Here is a 26,309-nt window from a genome sequence, read left to right on the forward strand (position 1 = left end):
ACGTCGTTAAGAGTTCCTTCGGCTGGCAATAGGAGTGTGAGGGAAGGAGGCGAGACTACTGCGCTATACCGTGGGAGGGCGTATGTTGCTTATGGATGAGCCTGGGAACGTGCATGTGTGCTATCCGCTAGGGGGAGGGTTGTGTGGTGAAGGGTGATGGTGAGGTGCATGCATATAAGGTGTGGGTTATGGAAGAGTGACACAGGACCAAGATAAGGTGTATGATTAGAGTTTGTTGCAGGGGAGGTATTAGGATAGTTTAGAGTTTTATGTTAGCGTTCGGAGAGAATATTTATGATGGAAGCTTTGAATGGATTAGGTGGGTTGATAAGGGGGATTTAGATGAATTTTCATTAAAAAGTGATGAGACCACGCAGTAACGGGTACAAGTTGGATATATTCAAGCTCAGGAAGAAGCAAGAAATGGCTCACGAACTGGGTGGTGGATGACTGCAACAAACTGAGCATGTATGTAGTTGAATCAAACAAAACTGAAAGCCTCAAATAGAAGTTAGATGTATTCATGGACGAGTTGGTGAATAACCCATCTTCAAGACCTGCCAAGTGTAGGCTATATGTTCCTTTGCAGTCTCCTAATATCCTTGTGTATCCTTGTGTGTTACGATATAGCAGGAAGGCATGTGTGTAGGCGAGACAGCAGGGCACGGAGAACAATTTAGCAGAAGGGATGTGCAGGGATGTAAGATGTGTGTTGTAAGAGTGTACGAGGGAAACCGTTTTTAGAGTGGGATGTAAAGTATATAATTAGAGAAAGAATATGTAGATAGAAAAATTAGTGGGGGTGGGATATGTGTATTGATAGAGTCATGTTTAGGTTACGCCTGGCAGGTATATCAGGGGAAAATGAAAGGCTGCCTGTGTGGAGGGGAAAAGCGGACGGTAAAGGCGGAAGTATGCGAAAGAAAGGAAAGGACGTGATGGACTCCGTTTGTATTAGTGGAAAAAAGAACAGAAACGACGGAGTTGGAAGTGGTAGACAATAGCCGCGGATGGACAACCACACTAACGGAGTGGCAACCCATGAACTGTAGAATGCCAGGGCAGACAGAGAACCAGGCGGAGAGATGGAATTTGAACCCTCGCTTGAGCAGGATGGAGAGCACTAATTAGGGTTGTATTATGAGACATTTCGCCGCCCAAGAACACATATTTGACGAGGCATTAGTATTAGTTGTGGGCATTTCCAGGGGTAGTTTTATGATCCTGGTGGTAGTTTGATCCTTCCTCTGCACCGTGAGCCTAAAAAAACACTCATTAGAACACGATTGATCCTCTCTTTGACCTTTAGAAATAGCTGATGTGAGATGGCAAAGTGTTTAGAGTGTGTGGTGACGATGGTGATGGTGACGATGATGATAATGGTGATTGCGTATGAGAGATGTAACATGAACCTTTGCCGGAGCAGGATGGAGTACATTAACCTCAAACAAAGAGAGAGAACATTTGGGAGGGCCTTTGTTCTCCAGATAATGAAGAGTGTGTGATAAGAATAACGATGATGATGATGATGAGTGCAAGTCGACAGTGATATAACGAAGACATAGGGCCAGTTCGACAGTCCAACACCGAGTCATTGTAAGCGCCCAAATCAAACTATATTCTTCACAATGACTCGTTATTTCTACTCAATTCCAGATGCTAAAGAGATTTTCTGTGTGGTTTTCTATAATATCCTCCTTTTTGTATCAACGCCAAACACTAGAGCTTTCGTACAGGAAATTTTCGTCTTATTTTGTGTTTGGTTGGGGAGCTTACAAATATGCTGTACTGGACTATAAAATTGGCCCTTAACCCATCTGCTGTGATTGGCACGGATTTGGCCTTCACTGGTAGCCAGGTAAAACATACTCCCAGGTCTTTCTCTGTCTCTTTGGTGGATAGTGGAGTGTTGCCCATGTGGTATTGGTGTGCTGGATATCCCCTCCCTAGGTGCATGACTCTACATTTTCTTCATTGAATTGTAGCAGCCACATTTTGTTCCATTCCTGTAGCTTGGTGATGTCTTCTTGTAGGAAATCCGCAGTCAAGGGATTAACGTACACCCAAGCATAAAAGAATCAGACACCCCAATGATCGATGGTTCACTATTTATCTCTGACTGGCATCTTTATTTAGCGTTATCGCGGTCTGATTTGGGAGAGCAGTGGACGTCGCTTGTCTGTATAACGAAGGGGAGCCGTGCGATTCTAGCATCTGTCTGTTCCGTTACCATTTTATTTTTCACAGTAAATGAAGCAGCTCAAGGGCAAAAAAGAAAAGAAAAACAAGTGAGGGAAAAAAAAAACCTATAATTGAGAGTAATAAAGAGTGGCCACAGAGAGGTCAATTTCGGGTGGTCTGTCTATATGCTGAGGGTGAGCCGTGCGATTCTGCCATTTGCCTGTTTCCATATTATACGTTTTGACAGTAAAGGAAGCATATCAAGGACAAAAGAGAAAAGAAAGACAAGTGAGGGAAAAAAAAAAGAATAGAGAGTAGTAAAGAGTGGCCACAGAGAGGTCAATTTCGGGTGGTCTGTCTATATGCTGAGGGTGAGCCGTGCGATTCTGCCATTTGCCTGTTTCCGTATTGTTTTGACAGTAAAGGAAGCAGATCAAGGGGGCAACAAAGTAACTCAGAAAAAATAAACCGCTTCTTCTTCGTGTTTCTGTTCTTGATTCCTTTTTTCCTATACCATTCATTCTTGTTATATTATCCCTTAGGTTTGCCACTTCTTCATTCGCTCCTCAATCTCCCTCTCTAACTATAAAAGAGTGTATAGATGAGTGGTTAGTACATAGTTAGTTATGGAGTGTATGGTTAATGGGCGTCGATAAGCAGAGAGGTAAACGGTAAGTGGTAATAAGGTGAAGAGGAGGCGTACGTGTGTGTGTGTGTGTGTGTGTGTGTGTGTGTGTGTGTAACCCTCGTAATCTCTTCCTCCAGATGTGTGTGTTTGTGTGTGTGTGTGTGTGTGTGTGAAGTTTGTTCCGCTACACTTGTCGATATGAATAACGGTGTCATCCAAGATTTATTGCCAGTAAATTTGGAACGAAAAATATGAAGGACGGAGGAGGAGGATAGGAAGGGTTTTTCTTTTTACTTTTCTTTCGTTTTCTTGATTTCCTTTGTTTGTACGTACGTTTCCACCGCTTCCCACCACCACTAAGATTTGTTGACGTTACACTCAGGACACACACACACACACACACACACACACGCACACACACACACACACATCTGGAGGAGGACATTATTAGGGTTACACACACACACACACACACACACACACACACACACACACACACACACACACACACACATACACACACACACACATCTGGAGGAAGGGTGTGAAATAGACAAGAAAGAGTGTCACCACACGAATATTTGGACTCAGCGTCGGTTCTGAGAAGGCAGGATGAAGGGAGGAGCTGTTGGGGGGGGGGGGGGAGCGTAATAGCTAGGGAGTGAGGAAAGGGAGGGAAGGGATGAAGGGAGAGGGGGGGGGGGAGGATAAACAAAGACAACGCCTGAATAACAACTCTTGCATCATACCAGATAACAAACCTAGCCTGCACCACAACACCGTACGGGTCTTTTCTTTCCTTTTTCTTGTTTTCTACCTCATGCATTGTATCTTATATGAGCACTGAGGCCACGCGCAGCTATAGCGTATACCACCAACCTTACCTGTGCTTTTCCTTCCTATAGCTGTACCCTGTTCCCGCTTCTCGATTTTCCCCTTAATACGCGTAAAAAAAAAGAAAGAAGGGGAAGAAAAGAAGTAGATTGGAGGAAACTCGAGATTTTGGAAGGCACTTGAGATCAATTTACCTTTTTTTTTTGTTTTGTTTTGTGTTTCTGTCCATAACTTTTTTTTCTGCCCTTCCTTCTTGTTATATAGTCCCTTAGTTTCGTCATTTCTTCATGCACTCCTCCATCTCCTTCTCTATCTAACTATCTTTCTGTCTGTATCTGTATCTTTCTATCCATCTATCTATCTATCTATCTATCTATCCCTAACTCCTTTTTTCTTTCGTTCCTCCATGTTACTCGTATATAATTCCTTACTTTTGCCACTACTTCGTTCCTCCTCCTGGCTCACCCCTTCCTCTCTCTCAATCTTCTTTATCGTTTCTTGACATATCACTCTATCTCTTCCTTCTTTAAGTGCCTTGGATTCTGGTTATGCTTCGGTCGCCTTACATTTACATTTCATTCATTCTCTGCTGCTTATCCACCTTCCTTATCGTTTCTTACATTACCCTAATTCTTCCTTCTTCTAGACTGCCTCGAATTTATGTCATGCCCCGGACCCATCTCATATACATCTAATTCTCTCTTCTGTCATATTCTCCCACCTTTTCTCTGCTTATTGACGCCCATTAACCATACACTCCATAACTAACTATGTACTAACCACTCATCTATACACTCTCTTATAGATAGTTAGAGATGGAGATTGAGGAGCGAATGAAGAAGTGGCTAATATAACAAGAATGAATGGTATAGGAAAAAAGGAATCAAGAACAGAAACACGAAGAAGAAGCGGTTTTTTTTTTCTCAGTTAACTTCGTTGCCCCCTTGAGCTGCTTCCTTTACTGTCAAAACAAATAATATGGAAACAGGCAAATGGCAGAATATGATAGAGGAAAACGTGATAGTCAAGAGAGTGAAACATACATCAAGGGGGTGAGCGATGAAGGAAAAAGGCATTGAGGACGTGAGGTTATGCAGAGGTGGAAGGAAAAATATAGACATGAGAGATCAAGAAAGGAAAAGATGAAGGTGAAAAGAGAGAGAGAGAGAGAGAGAGAGAGAGAGAGAGAGAGATATTGTGGACCCGGGGAAGTGTTATCTTACTAATTTCTCTGACGCTTTCACTTCTATTTATTTCGCTGTCGTACATTCATCGTCATCGTTATTTTTTTTTCTCTTCCTTTTTTGGGTGCAGTGACGAGGTCTCAGAATTAATTACTAGCAACCGTGAACTGTATGACATCAGGGATTATTTTAGTGTGTGTGTGTGTGTGTGTGTGTGTGTGTGTGAACAGGAAATGGAGAGAGAGAGAGAGAGAGAGAGAGAGAGAGAGAGAGAGAGAGAGAGAGAGAGAGGAAACAGATAGAGAGAGGAAACAGATAGACAAACTGTTATTGAAATATGTTAGTTGCTTCACACACACACACATACACACACACACACACACACACACACACACACACACACAGACGACAATATCACTAGGGAAAAAAAATAATAAAACAGCAAGATGGAAAAAACACGCACGATTTTATTTACACCTTGATGGTTTAGGACGGACAGCAAGAGAGGGGGGGGGGGGGGGAAACGCTTGTTTTTTATTGGGGGGGAAGGGGGGGCGAGAACATAAAAAAAAAAGGACAAACTAAACGGGAAAAAAACGTATATGAAGAGACGATTATAAACGAAGGAAACGAGGAAAAAAAGAAACACACACACACACACACACACAAAAAAAAAAAAAAATCAAATGGATGGTCGATGAGACGAAGAGAACGCAAAACAGTTAACGAGAAACAAGAGGAGAGATAAAGAAAAGAACGAAGGATGAAGGTGTGGTGGAGAAGAGGTGAAAACTGAAGATAAATTAATATAAAAAAAACACTGAAGGGCAAGACTAGAGGTATTTAAGGATAAACTATAAGAAAAGTTAAGAGTTGAGAGACATAAAAGAAAGGAAATGGGAAAAAAAAGGAAATTAAAGATGAAATATCGGAAAGAGGGAGAAGGGAATGTGAAAACTAAGGGAAAAGAAATGAGAAGAGAATTACATAGAAGTGGACAGGTAAAGAAAAATTAAGGTGTAAAAGGAATTAAGAGAAAGGTAAAAGTGACACGTTAAAGGAGAGAGTCCAAAGAGGAGGGGAGTGAGAGGAACCTATAATAGACTGCATATGTAAAGGAACTGATGAAGGTGGAAGACTCTTGTGACGAAGGTAAAGGTGAAGGAGGCGAGGAAGGGAGAGAGGGAAGGAGGGAGAGAGAGAGAGAGAGGGGGAGGGGGGGACTGATGTGAGCTGTAGAGAGTGTTCTTATCGTGAAGGTGGAGGAGGTGAGAGAGAGAGAGGGAGGGAGGGACTGATGTGGACTGCAGAGAGAGTGTTCTTATCGTGAAGGTGGAGGAAGCGAGAGAGGGAAAGAGGGAGAGAGAGGGAGGGACTGATGTGGAGTGTAGAGAGAGTGTTCTTATCGTGAAGGTGGAGGAAGCGAGAGAGGGAGAGAGAGGGAGGAGGGAGGGACTGGTGTGGACTGCAGAGAGTGTTCTTTTCGCTGTACACACGTCTACTTCGGCCCTGTGGAAAGAAATAAAAAAAAGCATTAGTTATTTGTAGTCGTAGGTGTGTGTGTGTGTGTGTGTGTGTGTGTGTGTGTGTGTGTGTGTGTGTGTGTGTGTGTGTGTGTGTGTGTGTGTGTGTGTGTGTGTGTGTTTAGTTATTGTTTTTTTTATTATTCTCTTTGTTGCTGCTGCTTTAATTCATTCTCTCTCTCTCTCTCTCTCTCTCTCTCTCTCTCTCTCTCTCTCTCTCGTACACACACACACACACACACACACACACACACATACATTACCGTTCCCACCACCAACACAACTTTCACCATCATTGCCGCCACCACCACCACCAACAACAACAACAGCAACAATAGAGATACCGAGGCACAATCAACACCCACGCAACTATTCCCAACTCAAAACTACTTCCACCGCCAACAACGAAAACAACAAAATGTACACAACAAAAATCCATTACACACACGCCTCCTCCGCCTTCCTCCTCCTCCTCCTCCTCCTCCTCTTCTACGTTCAGCAACAATAACAACAATAACTAAATTTACTACTACTACTGCTATTGCTCCTCTTCTACTACTACTACTACTACTACTACTACTACCACCATTAACCACTAACACCACCGCTACCATGACCACCACAATTAACCACTCAATCACCACCAACATCACTACAACCACATCCATTTCCTCCACTACCACCACCACCACCACCATCACCGCCACCACCTCACTCACAGCATCGGTTGGTCCCCGGGCGGAGGCTGAGGCCCGGAAGGCGGCACACGAGATCGAGCTGCGTCACCAGGAAGGAGGACGGGTCGAGGGTGGCGCCGAGGGTTGCCAGGGCCGCGGCGAGGCTCGGCGAGGTGACGGTGGCGCGCGTTGACTCCTGAGGAAGGGTATGGAAAAGGGTGTTAGACCGTCTTAAGGTGAAGAGAGGTGAATAAAGGTTAAGGAGGCGAGGGAGAAGGAAGGGACGGAGGAAGGGAAAGAGAGAGGGAGGGGGAGACAGAGGGAGGGAAGGAGCTATTGATGTGATCTGTAAAGGTGTCCAAAGGTGTCCAAAGGGATGTTATACCTACTGTTTAGGAAGCGATGAAGGGAGGGAGAGAGGGAGGGAAGGAGCTAATGAGGTTGCCTGTAGTGGTGTCCAAAGGGGTCCAAAAGGATGTTAGACTATATAGAGGTGACGAAAGTTGTGCAGAGAGGTTTTATTCTGTTAAAGAGGCGAGTGAGAAGGGAGGGACGGATCGAGAGAGGGAAGACGGGAGACAGGGAGGCTGAGGTTGGCTGTAGTGGTGTCCAAGGGTGTGCAAAAGGGTGTAGACTGTCAAGAGGCGGAGAAAGGTGTGGTAAGGTAAGGGGTCTTGAGTGGGGGACTGTGATAAAAGGAGGGAAAGAGGGAAGGGGATTAGGAGAAGATAAAGTCTTGAAATTATGTGAAAGAAAGGAGAAGAGATGTCGGCTGTGTTAGGCTGTTTAGAGGCGACGAAAAGATAGAGAAAACCAGTAAAAAGCAAAGAAAAGACAATAAAAAAGGCAAGTGAATCTCCTGTGGTTTTCAACGTATCAAGATGGTGTTAATATAAAAAAAATGCCGTTGTGATATTTTAAGGTCCATATTCTTAAACATTTCGGTATTTACACCCACCCACATCTGTTAACCCGGTAGCAGCAACGGGGCAAATTTGTGGCTTTACCGTGTACCTACCAGCGACGGGCCACATTTTTGCCATGATATAAACCCCAAAAATAGATGATGCATAAACTGATCACAAATGCGTTGATATATATTATGAAATGGTTTGCGTGAGTGATGATTTTTTCTCATTTTTCTCGCTTAGAGGGACCATTAAGAAACATGATCCCCACAGCTACCAGGTTAAGGCTCTCGTAGAAGTTGAAGGTATTTCCATGGTGGGTAGTTTTATGAGCCTAGTGATAGTTTGACAAGGCTTTTGCTGCTCCATGAAAGTGAAAAATACTCATGGGAACCCGACTAACCTCCTCTGCGGCCTTTGAAAATATTTTTTGAGACTTGAGAGAGCCGAAAGTGTCTGAGAACAGTGGTCATAATCTTACGGTGTTTTGAGAAATTTTAATAGAAGTGAAAGTTTAACACGAGGAAAAATGGTGAAAAACTATAAAACGAGACTAGTTCGTGGGGGCTGCCATGGCTAGATCAGCTGTCCTCTTCTAGTCTACCTCTATTCTTTATATCCTTATGTAACGAAAATCCCTGTAGTGTACCGTATGAGTGCAAAGGTTACGCCTGTGTGACTTCAACTAACAACCCTCCGGCCCTGGTCAGTCCTGCTAGTTGTCCGGTAAACGTTAAGGGGCTATTACACTGGGCAAATTTTCCGTGGATCTTCAGTCAAACCACGATTTCCGCTGGCGTGGTTCTCATATTTCCGTGGTTTTCTGACGTGTCCACGATCTTCCAAAGCTACGACGGTATTACTCATCATCTTCATCAGCAGCAATAACAACCAACAATTGAGAATCACGTTAGCGGAAATCGTGGTTTGACTGAAGATCCACGGAAAATATGCCCAGTGTAATAGTCCCTTTACGGTGTTTTGAGAAATTCTCGGCAACGGGACTGCATGCAACCTTGAACACTTCTCTTTCCTCCCAAGCAATCAATCATTCGGTCTCTTGTGTTGAAGTTTTTCCGTGCACTGTTATCACCGGAGAGAAAGATTCTGACTGACGGGTAGCTACACACACACACACACACACACACACACACACACACACACAAACCAGGATTGCTGATATCGCTGTTTCCACTTCGGGCACGTGAGGTTGTTGTTGCCCTTGTTGTTGTTGTTGTTGTTGTTGTTGTTGTTGTTGTTGTTGTTGAGGGGGGGTACCGGCATCATTCTGGCTGTCGTACACGCCGCCCACCGCCCACACTACTTCCACCCGCGCCTGCCCGTCCGCCTCTAATCTAAAGAAAAGAAAAGAAAAAAAAAAAGATACACAGCTGCAGAGAGATTAGACAGGATTTATCACTCCACACGTGACAACGAATGCGCGTACGTTTTTACACCTATCACGCAACTTTCACTCCTCGCATTCATCTCATAAACGAAAGAAAAAATAAATAAATAAAAAGCGAACTCGGTGCCGCCGATTGAAACAAGGAAGATTATTCGCCCACCCTAAAGTTCAGAGAGAGAGAGAGAGAGAGAGAGAGAGAGAGAGAGAGAGAGAGAGAGAGAGAGAGAGAGAGAGAGAGAGAGAGAGAGAGAGAGAGAGAGAGAGAGAGAGAGAGAGAGAGAACATAAGAACATAAGAACGTAAGGAGTCTGCAAGAGGCCGGTTGGCCTATACAAGGCAGCTCCTGTACACTCAACCCCACCTTACCTCACCATCCATGGCTTTATCTAACCTCTTCTTGAATGTATCTATGGTATTGGCACCCACAACATGGCTCCCAAGCCTGTTCCATTCGTCCACCACTCTACTGGTGAACCAATTCTTGCCTATGTCTTTGTTGAATCTGAATTTGCATAACTTAAAACCATTGCCACGCGTCCTACCTGGCTCTTTCACTCTCAAAATTTTATTGATATCCCCTTTATTAAATCCCTTCATCCATTTATAGACTTCGATCAAGTCTCCTCGCAACCTTCGCCTTTCTAGATAGTGTAGATTTAACTGCTTCAGCCTGTCTTCATAAGGCAAGTCTCTCACCCCCTGAATCATCTTTGTCATCCTCCTCTGTACAGATTCTAACATCTTGATATCCATTCTATAGTAGGGTGACCAGAACTGAACTGCATAATCGAGATGAGGTCTAACTAGTGCTAAGTAAAGTTTGAGGATGACTTCAGCGCTCCTGTTGCTCACGCTCCTTGAGATGAAACCTAGTACTCTGTTTGCCCGATTTTTAGCCTGAATGCATTGAGCCCTATGGGACGGAGAGAGAGAGAGAGAGAGAGAGAGAGAGAGAGAGAGAGAGAGAGAGAGAGAGAGAGAGAGAGAGAGAGAGAGAGAGAGAGAGAGAGAGAGAGAAATAACCAAATACTGCAGTCCCTTTTCTGAATAATTTTATCGGTGGAAGTCACGAGATAAATCAAATGACTATCCGCTTCGTATTCATGTTATTCCTTTCGCATGCACCTGGCAAGCGAAACAAGTCACGTTCTATGCATGCAGGTGACGTAGCGCCAAAGATATATCAGGACACCTCTCCTCCCGAAACTGACTTATCTTTCGGCCACCTCTTTGGATTCTTTTTAGGAGCAGCGAGTAGCGGGCTTTTTTTTTTATTAATGTTTACTATTTTGTGCCCTTGAGCTGTCTCCTTTGCTGTAAAAAAAATAAAAAAAAAATAAAAATGCACCTACCGTCAACATAGCATATGTGTGGGTTGTGGTAGGCGAAGCTCAGTTTCGACGCCCAACCTGGTATATGTCAACCCTGTCATCAATTACACGGAAAATATTACCTAACTCCTACTCACGTTCTTCTGCAGGTGTGGCGTGGGTTGTAACAGGTGAGTCGTTTGCGACACCCTTCTTGGTCCTTTAGTGCCTTCCCCAGCAGCCGTGCCACCTCCCTCCCCACGCCGCAGCCCCCCACCTTCACCTCCATCCTCACCACGGCCTCCATGGTAGCTGGGACGCTCTGCTCATCTGTCGGACTTCTCACCTGAGCCTCGTCCACCCCCTCAGCGTCCCCCTCACCACCTGCGTTTCGTCTGTTGTCCGAAGGTTGAGGGGAAGATGATGTCCTAGGTGCGCCTTTTCTGAAGTCTCCCATATCGGTGGTGGGTTTGCTGTTTTCTTTCGTTTTAATCTCGTACTTGCGTAATCTGTTGATGGATGTTGGTTCTCGCTCGCCCCTCACAGGTTTTTGGCGGTGATGGTTCTTGGGGTGGTTAGGGTTGTGATGGTGATGAGGTGTTTCTGTTCTGCTGTCCATAAAGGTTCGCTCTCCTCGCACGTGCTTCTGGGGGTGTTGCGGGTGATGGTTATTGGTGGTTCTCCGGGGGTGGTGAGGTGTTTCTGCTCCGCCGTGCACCCAGGTTCGTTCCCCCCTCACGTGGTGTTGGTGGTGATGGTGATGGTGGTGGTGAGCTGCTTCTTTTCTCTTCCGCCGTTCGTTGGTTATGGGGTCCGAGATGCTTAGGTTTGTGGTGTTTTGGGAGCCGTGTCTTGCAGCTTCGATCTCCCTTGTCCTCACACTTTGACTCACCGCAGGGATGGAGGAGGAGGAAGGTGGCGTCGATGGCAAAAGTAATGACCTTCCTTTAACCGTTTCATTGTCTTGTCTCTCGTTATCCGTGTTTCGTCTCCTTACCGCCGAGTTTCGTGTTCCTTTGTGTTTCTTGACCTTCCTGCCGTGTCTGCCGCTGTTGTCGCCTCCTCGTCCCTTCGTGGTGGTGGGGGTCTTCGCTCCAAGGGTCTGGCTGTGGACTCGCTGTAGCTCCGGCAACGTCTCAGTCTCTCCATTGTAGTCGTCGAGGAAGTCCTTGTCGTCGTCACCGAACTCACTCCCGTCGTAGTAGTAGTCGAACTCATCGCTGTCTTCGTCCTCGTCGTTGTAGTCGAACTCATAGCCGTCCTCGTCAAGGTCCTCGTTGTCGTAACTTGTTATTTCGTTCCCGCCGTTTGCGTGCTGCCTCTCCTCCGCCCACTCGTCGTCGTGGCCTCCCCCGCCCCTCGCGTGTGGGTCTCGGGGTCCCCTGCTCCCTCCTGTCAAGCCCGGCACGAGTACTGCGTCAGGATCCGGGGTGGCGTCTGAGGGCAAAGGAACACTGATATAGAAGGATGGTATCAGGGTTACCAAATTATCGTACTCAAAACATCGCATTTATCAGTTCCAGGGCCCAAAATTTTCCTTCCCACACAGATAACGAAATTCCGGTTAAAGTTCTCGTTAAAAGCATTACTTATTGGCGTTTGTTTGCGATAGCAGTGACTCAGAAACTGGAAAATATGATGTGCTGAGTGTCTGTATACGATAACTTGGTAACCCTGGATGGTATTGGAAGGCAGCAAGGAGGACCAGCACCATTACTTATTAGAGCTACAGGATGAAGTTTAAGATTGGTATATTGGTTGTCTGCCTTGTGCTCCGTCTGAAAAGTAAAGAAGAATAGTTTAGCCATTACTCGTTAACCCGGTAGCAGCGACAGCCCAAATTTGTGGCTTTACCGTGTAGCAGCGACGGGCCAAATTTGTGTCATTATATAAACCCCCCAAAATAGATGATAGATAAACTGATCACAAATGCTTTGATATATATTATGAAATGGTTTGTGTTAGTAATGATTTTTTTCTCATTTTTCTCGCTTAGAGGGACCAATAAGAAACATGATCCCCGCTGCTACCAGGTTAACAAAGGGAAAAACCCGCATCCTGCTCACGCAACTAACTGCTATGGTCCGTCAACTGACCTAAGACCCATGACCTTAACACACTGGAACGATCTCATGTCATCACCACCACCATCATCATTATCATCATCGCCTCTCTACCCGAAATTGACCTCTCTTCTGGCCTCTCGTTCTTTTTTTCTTTTGTCGGGGCAGCGTCTAGCGGGCTGTTTTTGTTGTTGTTTTTTGTTTATTGTTCTTGAGCTGTCTGCCACTTTGCTGTAAAAAAAAAAAAATCGCCATCATCATCATCATCATCAAAACAGCTCAAGACACTTCGGAAACTAAATTTGAAGAGGCATTTTCGGCGTCCTCTATACACTCTTGGGGGTCTGTTGGTCACCCCCCCCCCCACCCCCCCCCACCCCCCGCTACCTCCATCACTCCGGTGTACATGGAACTGAAATTGATGAGGCAATTTCGGCGTCCTCATAAACTTTTTTAATGATCAGCTGGTCGGGCCTCCCTTCCCCCTCTCTCTCTCTCTCCCTCCACCCCACCTTCCCGCAACCACCATCACTCAGAGCTGATGACGCGACACCTGATGAATAGTTAATGCGTGAGTCAGGTGAGCATGACGTGGCATCGCCCTTTGCTTCCTTCCTTTACGTGTCAAGCAAGGGGCGGACAGCCACGTCGGGGGTGTATGGCTGCTTTACTCCTTCTCTTTCCCATTTTTTTTTTTTTTATGGTGTTTCTCATTTTTTTGTTTTGTTTTTTTCTTACGATATCTTTTTCTTGTTGTGGAGTTTTTTTGTTTGTTTGTTTATTTGGAATTTTGTTTTTCTGTTGCCTTGCTATTTTATTTACTTTTTTCTCGTTACTTCTTTCTTTTTTGCTTACGATATTTTTTTTCTTTTATTGTGGAGTTTCATTATTTTGTTATCTTGAGAGGTTTGTTCGTTTGTCTGTTTTTACTATTTTTTCTTTTTTTTCTGCAGGTGTTCTTTTTTTTTTTGCTGTACTCTTTCTCTTTCTTTTTTCTTTTCTTCTTACGGCTGCACTTTTTTTTTGCGTATGATCTTTTTTTTTTTTGGGGGGGGGGGTTATCAGGAGTTTTTTTTTTTATCTGTTGCTGTACTATTTTTCTTTCTCTTCCTGCAGGTGTTTCTTTTCTCCCTTTTTTCCTCCCCACGATTGTTTTTTTCTTTTCGTAGTGTTTTATCTTTTTTTCTGGGGGTTTGCTTTATCTGGTGCTTTACAATTTCTCTCTCATTTTCTGAAGCTATCATTATTTTTCTCCCGCATATTTTCATCCTTTTGTGTTTGTTTTACTTCTGTTTATTCCGTTTTTACTTGTTTATGAGTTGGCTGCAGTGGTTTCCCTTTTGTTATCTGTGCAGTGTTTTACGAATTTACGATTTACGCAGAATTTACAGTGTGGCAGAGTTTGCAGTGTGGCGCCTCAGCATTCCCGCACTGCTTCTTTCCTTTACGTCCCTTGCAAGTTGAGATGCAGTCTTTGGCATCGCTTTGCTTTCATAACAAGAAATGCTTACAATTCACGTTTATAAGATGGGGTAGAAATTGAGCAAGTGTGTGAGGGGGGGGCGGGGCTGTGTGTGTATGTGTGTGTTTGGGGGACGGGGTTTTGTGTGTGTGTGTGTGTGTGTGTGTGTGTGTGTGTGTGTGTGTGTGTCATGTTCGACTCATATCCTGCCTCCTTGATAAAGCGAGGGAGGGAGAGAGGGGGGGGGGGGAGAGGGAGTGGTATAAAAGATAAATAGTGGATAAAGCTGACGAGCGCAGTATCGGTTACAATGGTTGTAGTCGCATTGCAGCGGGAGACACACCATATCGGTACATTAAATCAATAAACTTGCAGCACTTTCTTGTCCCCCGTATATACCTCAACGGGAGTGGCTTACGTCCTCTGCATCATGCGTCCGATAAGACGCTCATGCGTATATGTTTTTTTGTGTCAAAAGTATACTGATGAGTAATAAGAATTTCCATGCCACATTGGTGTTAGAGAACGGGGCACTAGAAGCATGCGTCTTCCTGTGACGCATGCTTACCCTGCTGCCACTTCGTGGTGAGATATGAAAGGCACGCGCCTCTGTGGAAGCCCGCACACAAACATATATATGTTTGGTGGCGGCCTTACTAGCACTGTTGACGGACGTCCTGAGCCGGGGCGTGGCAGTGAAGGAAAGGCCCTTTTGACCTTTTTACATTAGGCGGTGGCTGAAGCGGTAGCGTGCTGGGCCCATATTCACCACGTGATGGACGACACGGGTTCGAATCCCCACGCTACCACCTCGGATTTTTCAGTCACCGCCGAGTGGCTCAAAACTACCCACATGCTGTCCTGAAGACCACCCATCAACCCGGACTCTTGAGGAAACCATCCAAGAATCAAGAACGAGTTCCGGGGGGCAGCATGAGCCAAGAGGAGATGACGAGCTGGGGCCGAGTACCATCCAGGCCCCTCAAGCAAGCCTACCGGCGCAATAGGCAGAGACATAAAAAAAATTAAAAAAAGACGTGTGAAACTGAAGACCATCAACGAAAGTTAATTCATTCTAAATGTTTCTAGACTTCTCGCTGTTATTAGCTCTTAAGTTTTTACATATGGCATAAAACTGACCCCTGGCAAACCTCTGGCTCATTAGCAGGTGTACCCCATGCTTCATTTCAAATGTTTCTTTTTTCTTATTTTTTTCTTTGAAAAGGACAGTGATGACATGCTACCTCGTCGACGGCCATGATTGAAATGCCGGTTGCGTCCACGAAAAAAGTGCCGTGTTCAGGGTGCCTCAGCATCCCCCTCCTCTTTGTAGGGTCACCACGAAAAAGTGACAGCCACCGTCCACTGAAAAAATGGGTCATGTGCGGGGAGCCTAAGACCAGGCCCAGCCCATCACTCACCCAGTAGCTTGATGCGGTACTTGCAGTGGGTCTTAGTCTCCAGCTCGGGGTCCTCGGCGGTGCAGGTCCTCGTGTGGGTCCCCTTCGTGCGCGCGTCCAGCAGGCAGGTGACCCGGGCCGCCACGCCGCTGGAGGTGGTGAAGGTGGGCAGCGGCATTAAAGAGAGCGGGGAGTGCGGGGGCGCCAAGGTCTTGTCCTCACAGTCACCCTTCTGCAACAGCGGCGCCACCTACGGGAGGAGGACAAGTGGTTAAGAGGGAGGGGACGGGAGGAGGGTACTTCTGTAATAGCGGCGGAAAGGGAGGAAAGAAGAGGTATAGGAGGATAAAGTGTGAAGAGGAGGAGGAGGAGGAGGAGGGAGATGAGGAGAATTTGTGTGATAGATATTTAGGGTTGTTTAAGCGTGTGTGTGTTTGTTTGTTTGGTATGTTTGAGACTGTCTACCTGTTTGTTCCTTTCCTGTCATTCTGGTGTTTTTGTTCATATTTTTTTTTTCCCCCGGCTCTTGTATTTTTTATTGTCTTGCTACATATTTTCAACACTCTCTCTCTCTCTCTCTCTCTCTCTCTCTCTCTCTCTCTCTCTCTCTCTCTCTCTCTCTCTCTCTCTCTCTCTCTCTCTCTCTCTCCCACGCCCCTGTCACAGTCACATCGGGCCAATTAACCTGCCGTGCCCAGCCTTCACACCTGAACACACCTGGAGGCGACACGGGGGCGGCCGGTGGTCCCAGTGGCCACCGGGGGTGCAGGTGAGTCGCCGCCGCCCACGCTGAGATACAGGTACGGTCCGCCCACGCCCACACTCCAGCTCACACCTCGTTCCCTCGTCGTAGTGGGCGCGCCGGGCATCTCTCGTGGGTCTTGTCACCATCGGGTCGTCCTTGGGTATCGGGATGTTGGTTGGTCTGCCTGAGGGTGTCTTACATGTGTAATGCCCGCCGGGGACGTCAGGAGGGGATTTACAGCCCCTGGTAGGCGATGGTGGTGGAGGCGGAGGAGGCGGTGGTGGTGGTGGTGGTGGAGGTTGTGTCGGGGGGGCTGTCGAGGGATAGGTGTGTTAGCAGCTGTCTCGCTGTTATTCGTTCTTGTGTATATACATATGTCTTTGCGTGATGTATTGCATGTCATTTTTTTTTTTTTTTTTTGCCTACGTGTGTATGTGTGTGTGTGTGTGTGTGTGTGTGTGTGTGTGTGTGTGTGTACGTTATAAACTACATGTCTATTTTTTGTACCTGCGTGTGTCTGTGTGTGTGTGTGTGTGTGTGTGTGTGTGTGTGTGTGTGTGTGTGTGTGTTATAAACTACATATCTATTTTTTTTTACCTGTGTGTGTGTGTGTGTGTGTGTGTGTGTGTGTGTGTGTGTGTGTGTGTGTGTGTGTGTGTGTGTGTGTGTGTACGTTATAAACTACATGTCTATTTTTTTTACCTGTGTGTGTGTGTGTGTGTGTGTGTGTGTGTGTGTGTGTGTGTGTGTGTGTGTGTTCGCTGGACTCGTGTAAGTGTGCGAGCCTTACCGAGAGACTTACCGAGGCAGGAAGGTGGCGCGTGCGTCCAGTGGGGGTGACGGCGGCCGCTGCAGGTGGTGAAGGCGGGCCCCACTAGCTGCAGGTGCCGGGCACAGCGCCAGGTGCAGCGGGAGCCCCAGGCGCGCCCCGCTGTGCACCGCGCCTCCAGCCCTGCACGCCTGGGTAACTCGGGACACTTGCGGACTGTTGGATCACCAGGAGGGTTAGGGCGGCTCGGGCAGTGCCTCGTGGAAGGAAATCATTCAGCGGTGTTAGCAGAATAAAGTTAGTTGTTCTTTAGCGACGTCATGCCTTAGAGCAGTGGTTCTCAAACACTTTTCTGGTTGCAACCCTAAATACAGAGAGGGGAGGGGGGGGGGTAGAGAGAGGGAGGGATGGTGGCAGTACGGGGCCCCGGAAGAACAAAGGAGACATTCACAATAAGGATAACAGGTGTGTCGGCAACGGTAGACCCACATGTGCCGCCCGACAGGTGTGCAGCATACCTCTTCAGTGACACTGGCAATTTTTTTTAGCGCTTCCTTTGTTCTTCTGCGGCCCCCTCTCCCTCCCTCTCATCCATCTCTCATGTCATCATCAATCTTTTTACCCTCCTCTCATCTTCCGCATCTCAGTTTCCTTCAGTATCCCCTTTCTTACCCCCGGAGTCTCGTTTTGTCCTCACTTCTCATCTCACCCCCTTATTTTTGGAAAGGATTCAACGACGCGCCACAAAGATGATTCCAACCTTCAGGGGTCAACCGTACGAGGAACGACTCAAGCGACTCAATCTCTTTACATTGGAGAAAAGACGCCTACGAGGGGATATGATTCAAGTCTTCAAGTATCTAAAAAAGTTCAATAACGTCGATTACTCCAAATTCTTTGAACTGCAAACCAACTCAAGAACTAGAAATAACGGTTTACCCATTCAGTCGAGTCGATGTAACACAGACATTGGAAGGAGTTTCTTTTCAAACCGAGTCATCCGCCACTGGAACAATCTTCCCTCAGAAGTAGTAAATGCGAATACCATCAACTCCTTCAAATATAGAATCGACTGTCATTTCGCTGCGTCGGGAGTAAACTGAATAACGAGGGGCTTCCATCTGCTCCTCAATATCGAGGTGCTTTCATCTGCTCACCAAGCCCCAAGTGGCGGTCGATCAGATTAAATCACCCAAGCGGGCGACCTCGTAATGAGCCAATAGGCTTTCTGTTGCCTGCATTTCCATGTTTCCATGTTTCCTCCTCCTCCTCATCCTTTTCCTCCTCCTCCTCTTCCTCCCCCCCTCCTCCTCCTCCTCCTTTTCCTCTTCCTCTTCCTCCTCCTCCTCCTGCTCCTCCCCCTTTCTATCCTCAAATCTCTTCCTCCTTTCACCTCCCCCCTCTCATCTCCCCCTTCTTCCCCTCCCCCTTTCTCCCTCTCCTCCTCCTCCTCCTCCTCCTCCTCCTCCTCCTCCTCCTCCTCCTCTTCCTCCCTCCCCTACTCCCTCTCTCTACCCTCAAATCCCTCCCTCCTTTCACCGCTCCCCTCTCTTCTCCCCCTTTTTCCCCTCCCCCTTTCTCCTCCTCCTCCTCCTCCTCCTCCTCCCCCTCTCTCACATTACCTTCCACGTCATAGTCGACCCTGCACGTGGCGATAGGCTTGGGAGGGCGCGCGTCCCCCACCACCACCACCGAGAAGGAGATGGCGTAGTGCCCCTCCCGTAGGCGTGTCCCCGGCGCCGGTCCCTCCGTCACGATGGTCTCCACGTCCGGCCGCCACCTGCAGGAGGGCGAGACACATCTTCATTTTTTTCTTCTGCACACTTTTGTTTTCCGCTAGTAACCTTCTTTCCTTCTTTCTTTATTTCTTTCTCTCATTCATTCATTCTTTCTGTCTTTTCTTTCTTCTTCTTTCTTCCTTTTACTCATTCATTCATTCATTTATTCATTGATTCATACTTTGTCTTTCTTTCTTTTCTTTTTTTCTTCCTTTTCTTCCTTTTTTCCTTTTTCATTTTTTTCCTTTCTTTCATCCTTCCTTTCTTTCTTTCTTTCTTTCTTTCTTTCTTTCTTTCTTCCTTTATCATTTATTAGTACTTTCAGGTTTCTGCACACTAGTTTTCAGCCCCACCAACCTTCATCATGTATTAATTAATTGATCATTATTATTTACTTTATCTTTATTAATCACCATTTTCTTTCATCTTTTCATCATTTTCCTGTAATGTATATGAACAGGCTATCTATGCTTAACAAGTATTTAGCTTTGGACATTTAACTCCGATCATCAACCTTCTTTTTAATTAGTTTTCCCATATTCTTATAAACATTTCGTGGCTTACAGATCTACATTGGATAAGGCTTTCGTAGAGGATGTGTTCGTAGCTCTGTGGGTAGTTTTATGGGCCTCGTGATAGTGTGACAAGACTTCTCCGCCATGCACGTGAAAAACACTCCTGGGAACCCGACTTCTTTTCTTTTTTCTTTTTTCTTTTCTCCTTTTATTTTTTTCATTCATTCATTCATTCATTCAACTATTCATTTATTCATTCATTCTTTCTTTCTTTTTTCCTCCTTTTTTCTTACTCTTCCTTTCTCTATTTCTTTTTCTTCTTTTCTTTCCTATCTTTTTTTCTTCTTTCTTTCTTTCTTTCTTTCTTTCTTTCTTTCTTTTTTTATCAGTTTTTTGTACTTTCAGGTTTCTGCACACTAGTTTTCAGCCCCACCAACCTTCATCATGTATTAATTAATTGATTATTTATTTGTGGCCTTTGGAAATATTTATGTGAGGCGAAAGTGTTTGAGCCATGGTTATCGATCTATATATATTTTTCTGTATATCTATCTATCTATCTATACACCTATCTTTGTATGTATTGCTGTGTTGTTATTTAGTTTCGTCTCAATTTCTTCTCGTTTCGTTCAGATTCTATTCGCCAGCCATCCCGACGGGTGGCAGCACGCGATGACGGTGACACGTCGACTCAATTTATCTTTTCCTATCAACCTGTTATCGTGTTATGAACACATGTGCGGCCTCACAGACTCTCTCTCTCTCTCTCTCTCTCTCTCTCTCTCTCTCTCTCTCTCTCTCTCTCTCTCTCTCTCTCTCTCTCTCTCTCTCTCTCTCTCTCCAAGAGGACTTGCACAAAATTTCAGCTTGGTCGGATAGATGGGAGATGCCCTTTAACGTAGACAAGTGCCAGGTCCTTCAAGTTGGAACGAGGAATAAGAAGTTCGAATACGAAATGCGCGGCGTTAAACTCAAAAGCGTTCAATGCGTCAAAGACTTGGGGGTCAAAATCGCGTCAAACCTCAAATTCTCACAGCAATGCATCGATGCAGCAAATAAAGCGAACAGAATGTTGGGCTTCATTAAAAGAAACTTTGTATTCAAGAATAAAGATGTAATACTCCCGCTCTACAACAGTTTAGTCAGACCCCACTTGGAATATGCGGTACAGTTTTGGTCTCCCCACCATGCAAAGGATATTGCTAAATTAGAAGGTGTTCAGCGTCGGGCAACGAAAATGATCCCTTCCTTGCGCAACAAATCCTACGAAGAAAGGCTTTCTACCCTTAACATGGTCTCTCTGGAGAAACGTCGCCTCCGAGGAAAACTGATCGAATGTTTTAAAATACTTAATGGTTTCACGAATGTAGACAGATCAACATTGTTTATGATCGATGACACTTTGCGCACGAGGAACAATGGCGTAAAACTCAGATGTAGACAAGTAAATTCAGACTGCACCAAATTTTTCTTCACCAACGTTGTAGTGCGAGAATGGAATAAGCTTCCACCGTCAGTGGTCCAGTGTAACACGATTGACTCCTTCAAAAATAAGCTCGACCGTCACTTCCTTCAACTTAATATCAACTAGAGTAGAAATGCAACGTTTTGGAGTCTTCTGATTAATGTAAAATCACTTAGGTTTAAGGACAGACCACCAAGTCTGGACCATGGGGTCTGTGTGGTCTGATTTTCTATGTAAATCTATGTAAATCTCTCTCTCTCTCTCTCTCTCTCTCTCTCTCTCTCTCTCTCTCTCTCTCTCTCTCTCTCTCTCTCTCTCTCTCTCTCTCTCTCTCTCTCTCTCTCTCTCTCTCTCTCTCTCTCGAATAAGGCATTTTTACGATTAGCTCTCTTATTAACTGGGGAAAACAGAGTTGGCTTGTTACTTAGTAGTGTCTGTGTGTGTGTGTGTGTGTGTGTGTGTGTGTGTGTGTGTGTAGAAAACCTCCATCTAAATTAACTTAACTTGAGTATATACGAATGTAGGAAACTACTATCCATATCAGACCCGATAACATACCGTTTTTCGCAAATATCTTTCAAACGAAGACTCGGATCAGCATGGGACTTTGACACAGATTGTTTCACACACTCCGCTAATTTTTGACGCTATTGTGCAATGCCGGATGCGGTTAATTATGGCGTTTACTCTTGACTGTGATGACAAAACCTGCGTGAGCCACTTACACATTCGAACAGGTGAGGCGTGACGCATTGGTGACGTGTATCCACTACCTACCTCCACCCCTGGCTTCCCCTACTCCCATCCCTCCTTTTCCCTCCCTCCTGCCCTCCTCCTTCTCCCCCGCACTCTCTGCCCCCGCCATCTTTCTCCCCTATACTCCCCCCCCCCCCTCTCTCTCTCTCTCTCTCTCTCGGTGTACATGCGATGTGAAGCTTGTCTATAATGGCGGATAACTCGAAAGTATATGCTAAGTATGGTAGGGTGTTTTATGCACACGACCCTGATTCCTGTTCCAGCGTAACTGGATGTTGCTTAAGTGCTGTATGAGGTTTGTTTGGCAATTACAACCATTGAAAGTTGTACGAGTATATGACCCTCCTTCCCACAGGTTACGTTGAGCGTATGATGGGATGAAGCACGTAGCTGACGCTTGATCATTTATAGGAAATTGCTTAAGAGACGGAAAGGAACAAGGGTGGAATTGAAGCTGGAATTCATTGCAGAATAAAAACGTGAACCAAAATTGGAAAAATATATGAATATTTTATTCTGATGTTAGGAAAAGACTGTCATACGATATGGGTTCATGTAGATATGTTAAAAAGTCATAGCACACAAAAATAGTCAGCGAGTATATGATGGGTGAATTAATAATGCAAATAACTGACCACATAATGTTACTTTAATATTCATCACCATCGACAAACAGGTTATCCTTGTCATCACTGTTGATGCTGATGCAGACGGCATATAATTTTATGTATCTGCCATTAATTCAAGTCATACGTGTGCATGGATTCATATCTCGTGTACAGCGCACGAGAGAGGGAGAGAGAGTGAGAGAGAGAGAGAGAGAGAGTGAGAGAGAGAGAGAGGTGGGGCGGGGGAGGGGGGAAGTATGGGGGAGAAAGATGGCTGGGGCAGAGTGCGGGGGAGAAGGAGGAGGGTAGGAGGGAGGGATGGGAGTAGGGGAAGCCAGGGGTGGAGGTAGGTGGTGGATACACGTCACAAATGCGTCACGCCTCACCTGTTCGAATGTGTAAGTGGCTCACGCAGGTTTTGCCATCACAGTCAAGAGTAAACGCCATAATTGACCGCATCTGGCAGTGCACAATAGCGTCAAAAATTAGCGGAGTGTGTGAAACAATCTGTGTCAAAGCTCCATGCTGATCCGAGTCTTCGTTTGAAAGATATTTGCGAAAAACGGTATGTCATGGGGTCTCTGCAAGATATCCTAAACTTAGTACGTGGGTTGAAATACGCTTAAAGCTGTGCTAAGCCAGACTGGGATTAGCTAGGCGGAGGTAGAATGGATTTGGTTAAGCTGGGAGAGTGGAAAGTATGCTGGGGCTGCGTAATCTGTGACTGATGTAAGCCGGAATAGGACTGAGTTAAGCTGGGATAGGGGAAGGTATGCTGGGATGGGACTAATGTAAGCTGGAATGAGGCTGGGTTAAGCTGTGATGGGACTGATGTAAGCCGAGACGGACTGAGTTAAGCTGGGATAGGGGAAGGCATGCTGGGATGGGACTAGTGTAAGCTGGGGTGAGACTGAGTTAAGCTGTGATGGGACTCATGTAAGCTGGGATGGGACTGGTGTAAGCTGGGATGGGTGAAGGTATGCTGGGACTGGGTATACTAGGACTGGTGTAAGCTGGGATGAGACTGGGATAAGCTATGACTGGGAAAAGCGTGCTGGGATGGGACAGGTGGAAGCTAGGACAAGACACGGTGAACTGGGGATATACTTCAAGGACTCACTGCGCGGTGCATGGGATGGGGCTGGGCGTTTGGGCGTAGACACAGTCCCTTCCTCTCGGGGCCTGCACGCGGGTGTCTGGCGGGCACTTGATGCAGGGGATGGAGGAGGCGGGGCTGTCGGGGCTGGCTGGAGGCGTGCGTGGGTCTGCTGGGGAAGGAGGGGAGTGAGGGAGGCAGATGGGGACAGAAGCAAAGTTAGAGCGATAGTGAGGATAAGTAGATGTGGGGACAATAGGAAGGTAGGACAGGAAAATGGAGACAAAAGCAGTGTGAGTGTTGGTGAGGACAGACAGATGGGGACAATAGTGAAGTGAGTGCGTAAGTGAGGACAAGTAGAGGGGGGGACAAAAGTAAGGTAGGAGCGTTAATGAGGGCAGGTATATAAGGGGCGTTAGTAAGGAAAGGCATATGGGGACAATAGCAAAGTGAGAGCGTTAGTGGGGACAAGTAGATGGGGGGACAATATGAAGGTGAGAGGGTTAAGTGGGGATCGATGGCAAGGAAAGCGTGGAGTGATGATACAAACAGAAGGAGGGAGACCAGAAATGAGAAAAGGTAGTTGTCACTGTGTCAAGTTAGAATGGTGCCGTGTTATGGAAAGAGAAGAGGGAAGAGTACTGAGGGAACAGGAGGATCAAGAAGAGGAAAGTTGGTCAGTTATCTTATCCTAGAGGTGAGAGACCAGTAAAGAAAACAAGCTGGTTTTCAGAGGTGGAGAGGGTTGGGAAAGACCTTTAACCTGTAGTCGACTAATAATAGCCGATAATGACTGGATATAGGGAAGAGATGGGTGTGTTGTCACCGTAGAGTTTTTTTTTTGTTGTTGTTTGTTTTTTTAAGTATTTATCTTCCTAGGCGCTGATACTCGTATATTCCATGGTGAGGTATTTCAGAGTAACACCTAAAAACACACGAGAAGCCAGTTAGTCAGCCATGCGTTAGAGGAAACAAAGAAAACGGTGCTCACGGCCTTGGTTGAGGTGATCCTGAACGCTCGTCGGAAGGGTGTCGCTGCGCCCCTCCCAGCCTGGCGCAGCGGGAGGCGTGGCGCTGGGGAGGAGGCCGTTGAGGAGCGGGTTACGGGGGAAGGGGTCGGGCAGTGTCGCCGTGGGTATGGGCGGGCAGACGGGGAGCCGCCCACGCGAGGACCCGAAACTTAGGAAAGGGTTATGTCCGAAAGTTCCCGCTGGGGTACAGTTTGTCATTTGTCTGTCGTCGATGGTGTTGGGTCGTGGAGTCGTCGTGGTGGTGGTCGTGGTCGTGGTGGTGGTGGTGGTAGTAGTGGTGGGTGGAGGATTCGGCCATTGGAACACCTCCACATCTTCAGGCACGATGGTAGGTGTTCTTGGTATCTTGAACTGCGTGCCGCCCCCTCGAGCCCCGTCCACCGTTCTCCTCTCATGCTGGAGGGGGTTATCATGGTGGCAGTTACCTCGTCGACTGCTGTGGAGGCTGCTGTCATGGCCCCTGCGTCGGGATAAATGGTGCGAGGGGCGGTGGCTGCTGGGACTGCGGTGGTGGGGGCGGTAGTGGCTGGCGGCGAGGTGGGGGACGCTTTTAGACTTCATCCTCATCATGTGTTCGCGGAAACGGGAACTCAGGTGCTGGATGACCCTTTCGTGGTGGTTGTGTAGTCTGCTCAGGTCCCAAAGTTGCGGGCGAGGGTGGTAACTGAGACCGTCCGCGAGGGAGGAGCGTAGGGAAGCTTGCGTTCTCTGGGGTTGGAAGAAGGGCGTTTGGAAGGGCTGGTGGTGGAGTCTTCGTTTCATCATCCCGTGCAGGCGCCTCTTGATGTGGTGACCGAGGGGGTGGTTTGGCTGGTTGTGCAGGTGGTGGAAAGCCAGGTTGGGTAGTTGGAGTTGACGTTGTAGCTGTTGTTGTTGGTGATGGTTTTGGTGGTGTTGGTGGTGATTGGTGCGATGTTTGTTGTGATTTGCATGGCGTGGGTTGTTGTTTTTGTGGTTGCGGTTGTGGTGGTGGTGGTTGTTGCGTGAGGGGTGGAACTGATGATGACGTTGGTTGCTGTTTCTTCCTGTGTGGTTGTTGAAGCTGTTGTAGTTGTGGTTGTTATTGTTGTTCCTATTCAAAATGCTGCGAGTGTGATGTCGATTGTTCCTGCGATGGTTGTTGTGGTGATGGTTGTTATTGTTGTTGCTTATACTTTTGAGGGCCTGTCTGTTGTGGTCGCGACTGTAGCTGTTGAAGGCGTTGTGCTGAAGGTGACTATTGATGTTACCGTTGCGATGGTGGCTCCTGCGGTTGTTGTTGTTGTTGTTGTTGCTGGCTATTGTATTTGCGTATGGTTGTGGATGATAAGATTGTATCCAGCTTGTCCTGTAATACAAAATTAGTAACCTTAGTATTTTTTTATATTAGCAGCAGGAATAGTAGTAGTAGTAGTAGTAATAGCAGTAGTAGTAGTAGTAGTAGTAGTAGTAGTAGTAGTAGTAGTAGTAATGATAAAATGTTATTATCGCTAGCTAATGAAAGTGAAAGTAAAACGACATAGAGAATTTGATACAAATGGAAACAAACCAAAAGGAAACAACCCATAGAATAAGAGAAGAAGATAAAGGAGAAGAAGAAGAGGAAGAAGAGGAAGAAGAAAAATGAAAAGAAGAAGAAGAAGAAGAAGAAGAAGAAGAAGAAGAAAGAAGAAAAAGCAGAAAAAGAAAAAGAAAAAGAAAAAAAAGAATAAAAAGAAAAAGAAGAAAAAGAAAAAGAAAAAGAAAAAGAATTAAAAGAAAAAGAAAAAGAAGAAAAGGAAAAAGAAAAAGAAAAAGAAGAAGGATAATAATAATAATAATAATAATAATAATAATAATAATAATAATAATAATAATAATAATAATAATAATAATAATAACAACAATAACACTAACAATAACAATAATAAGAATAAGAATAAGAATAAACAAAAAGAATAAACCAAGGCTGTGAAGTAAACCGAGATAAAAAAAAAGATAATTTACGTT

The 26,309-nt window shown here is 45.9% G+C and overlaps 1 protein-coding gene across 3 annotated transcripts in view; it reads right to left on the minus strand.

The window, feature by feature from the left end:
- Window positions 1-5,274: 5,274 nt before the first annotated feature.
- LOC126998842 (uncharacterized) overlaps window positions 5,275-26,309 on the minus strand; it is a 35,188-nt gene continuing 14,153 nt past the window's right edge. For 2 of the 3 annotated variants that reach the window (XM_050860991.1, XM_050860989.1), the window contains exons 4-13: window positions 24,302-25,668; window positions 23,335-23,482; window positions 18,715-18,872; window positions 17,126-17,308; window positions 16,296-16,636; window positions 15,600-15,828; window positions 10,812-12,090; window positions 9,104-9,290; window positions 7,070-7,223; window positions 5,275-6,336 (exon numbers count right to left, since the gene is read on the minus strand). In XM_050860991.1, coding sequence (XP_050716948.1) covers window positions 6,326-6,336; window positions 7,070-7,223; window positions 9,104-9,290; window positions 10,812-12,090; window positions 15,600-15,828; window positions 16,296-16,636; window positions 17,126-17,308; window positions 18,715-18,872; window positions 23,335-23,482; window positions 24,302-25,668 — 4,057 coding nt within the window. In that variant the 3' untranslated portion in view covers window positions 5,275-6,325. The remainder of the gene's footprint in view (window positions 6,337-7,069; window positions 7,224-9,103; window positions 9,291-10,811; window positions 12,091-15,599; window positions 15,829-16,295; window positions 16,637-17,125; window positions 17,309-18,714; window positions 18,873-23,334; window positions 23,483-24,301; window positions 25,669-26,309) is intronic. The other variant, XM_050860990.1, reaches the window with a different exon arrangement.

The sequence above is a fragment of the Eriocheir sinensis genome, chromosome 15, assembly GCF_024679095.1.
Source record: "Eriocheir sinensis breed Jianghai 21 chromosome 15, ASM2467909v1, whole genome shotgun sequence".
NCBI lineage: Eukaryota > Metazoa > Arthropoda > Malacostraca > Decapoda > Varunidae > Eriocheir > Eriocheir sinensis.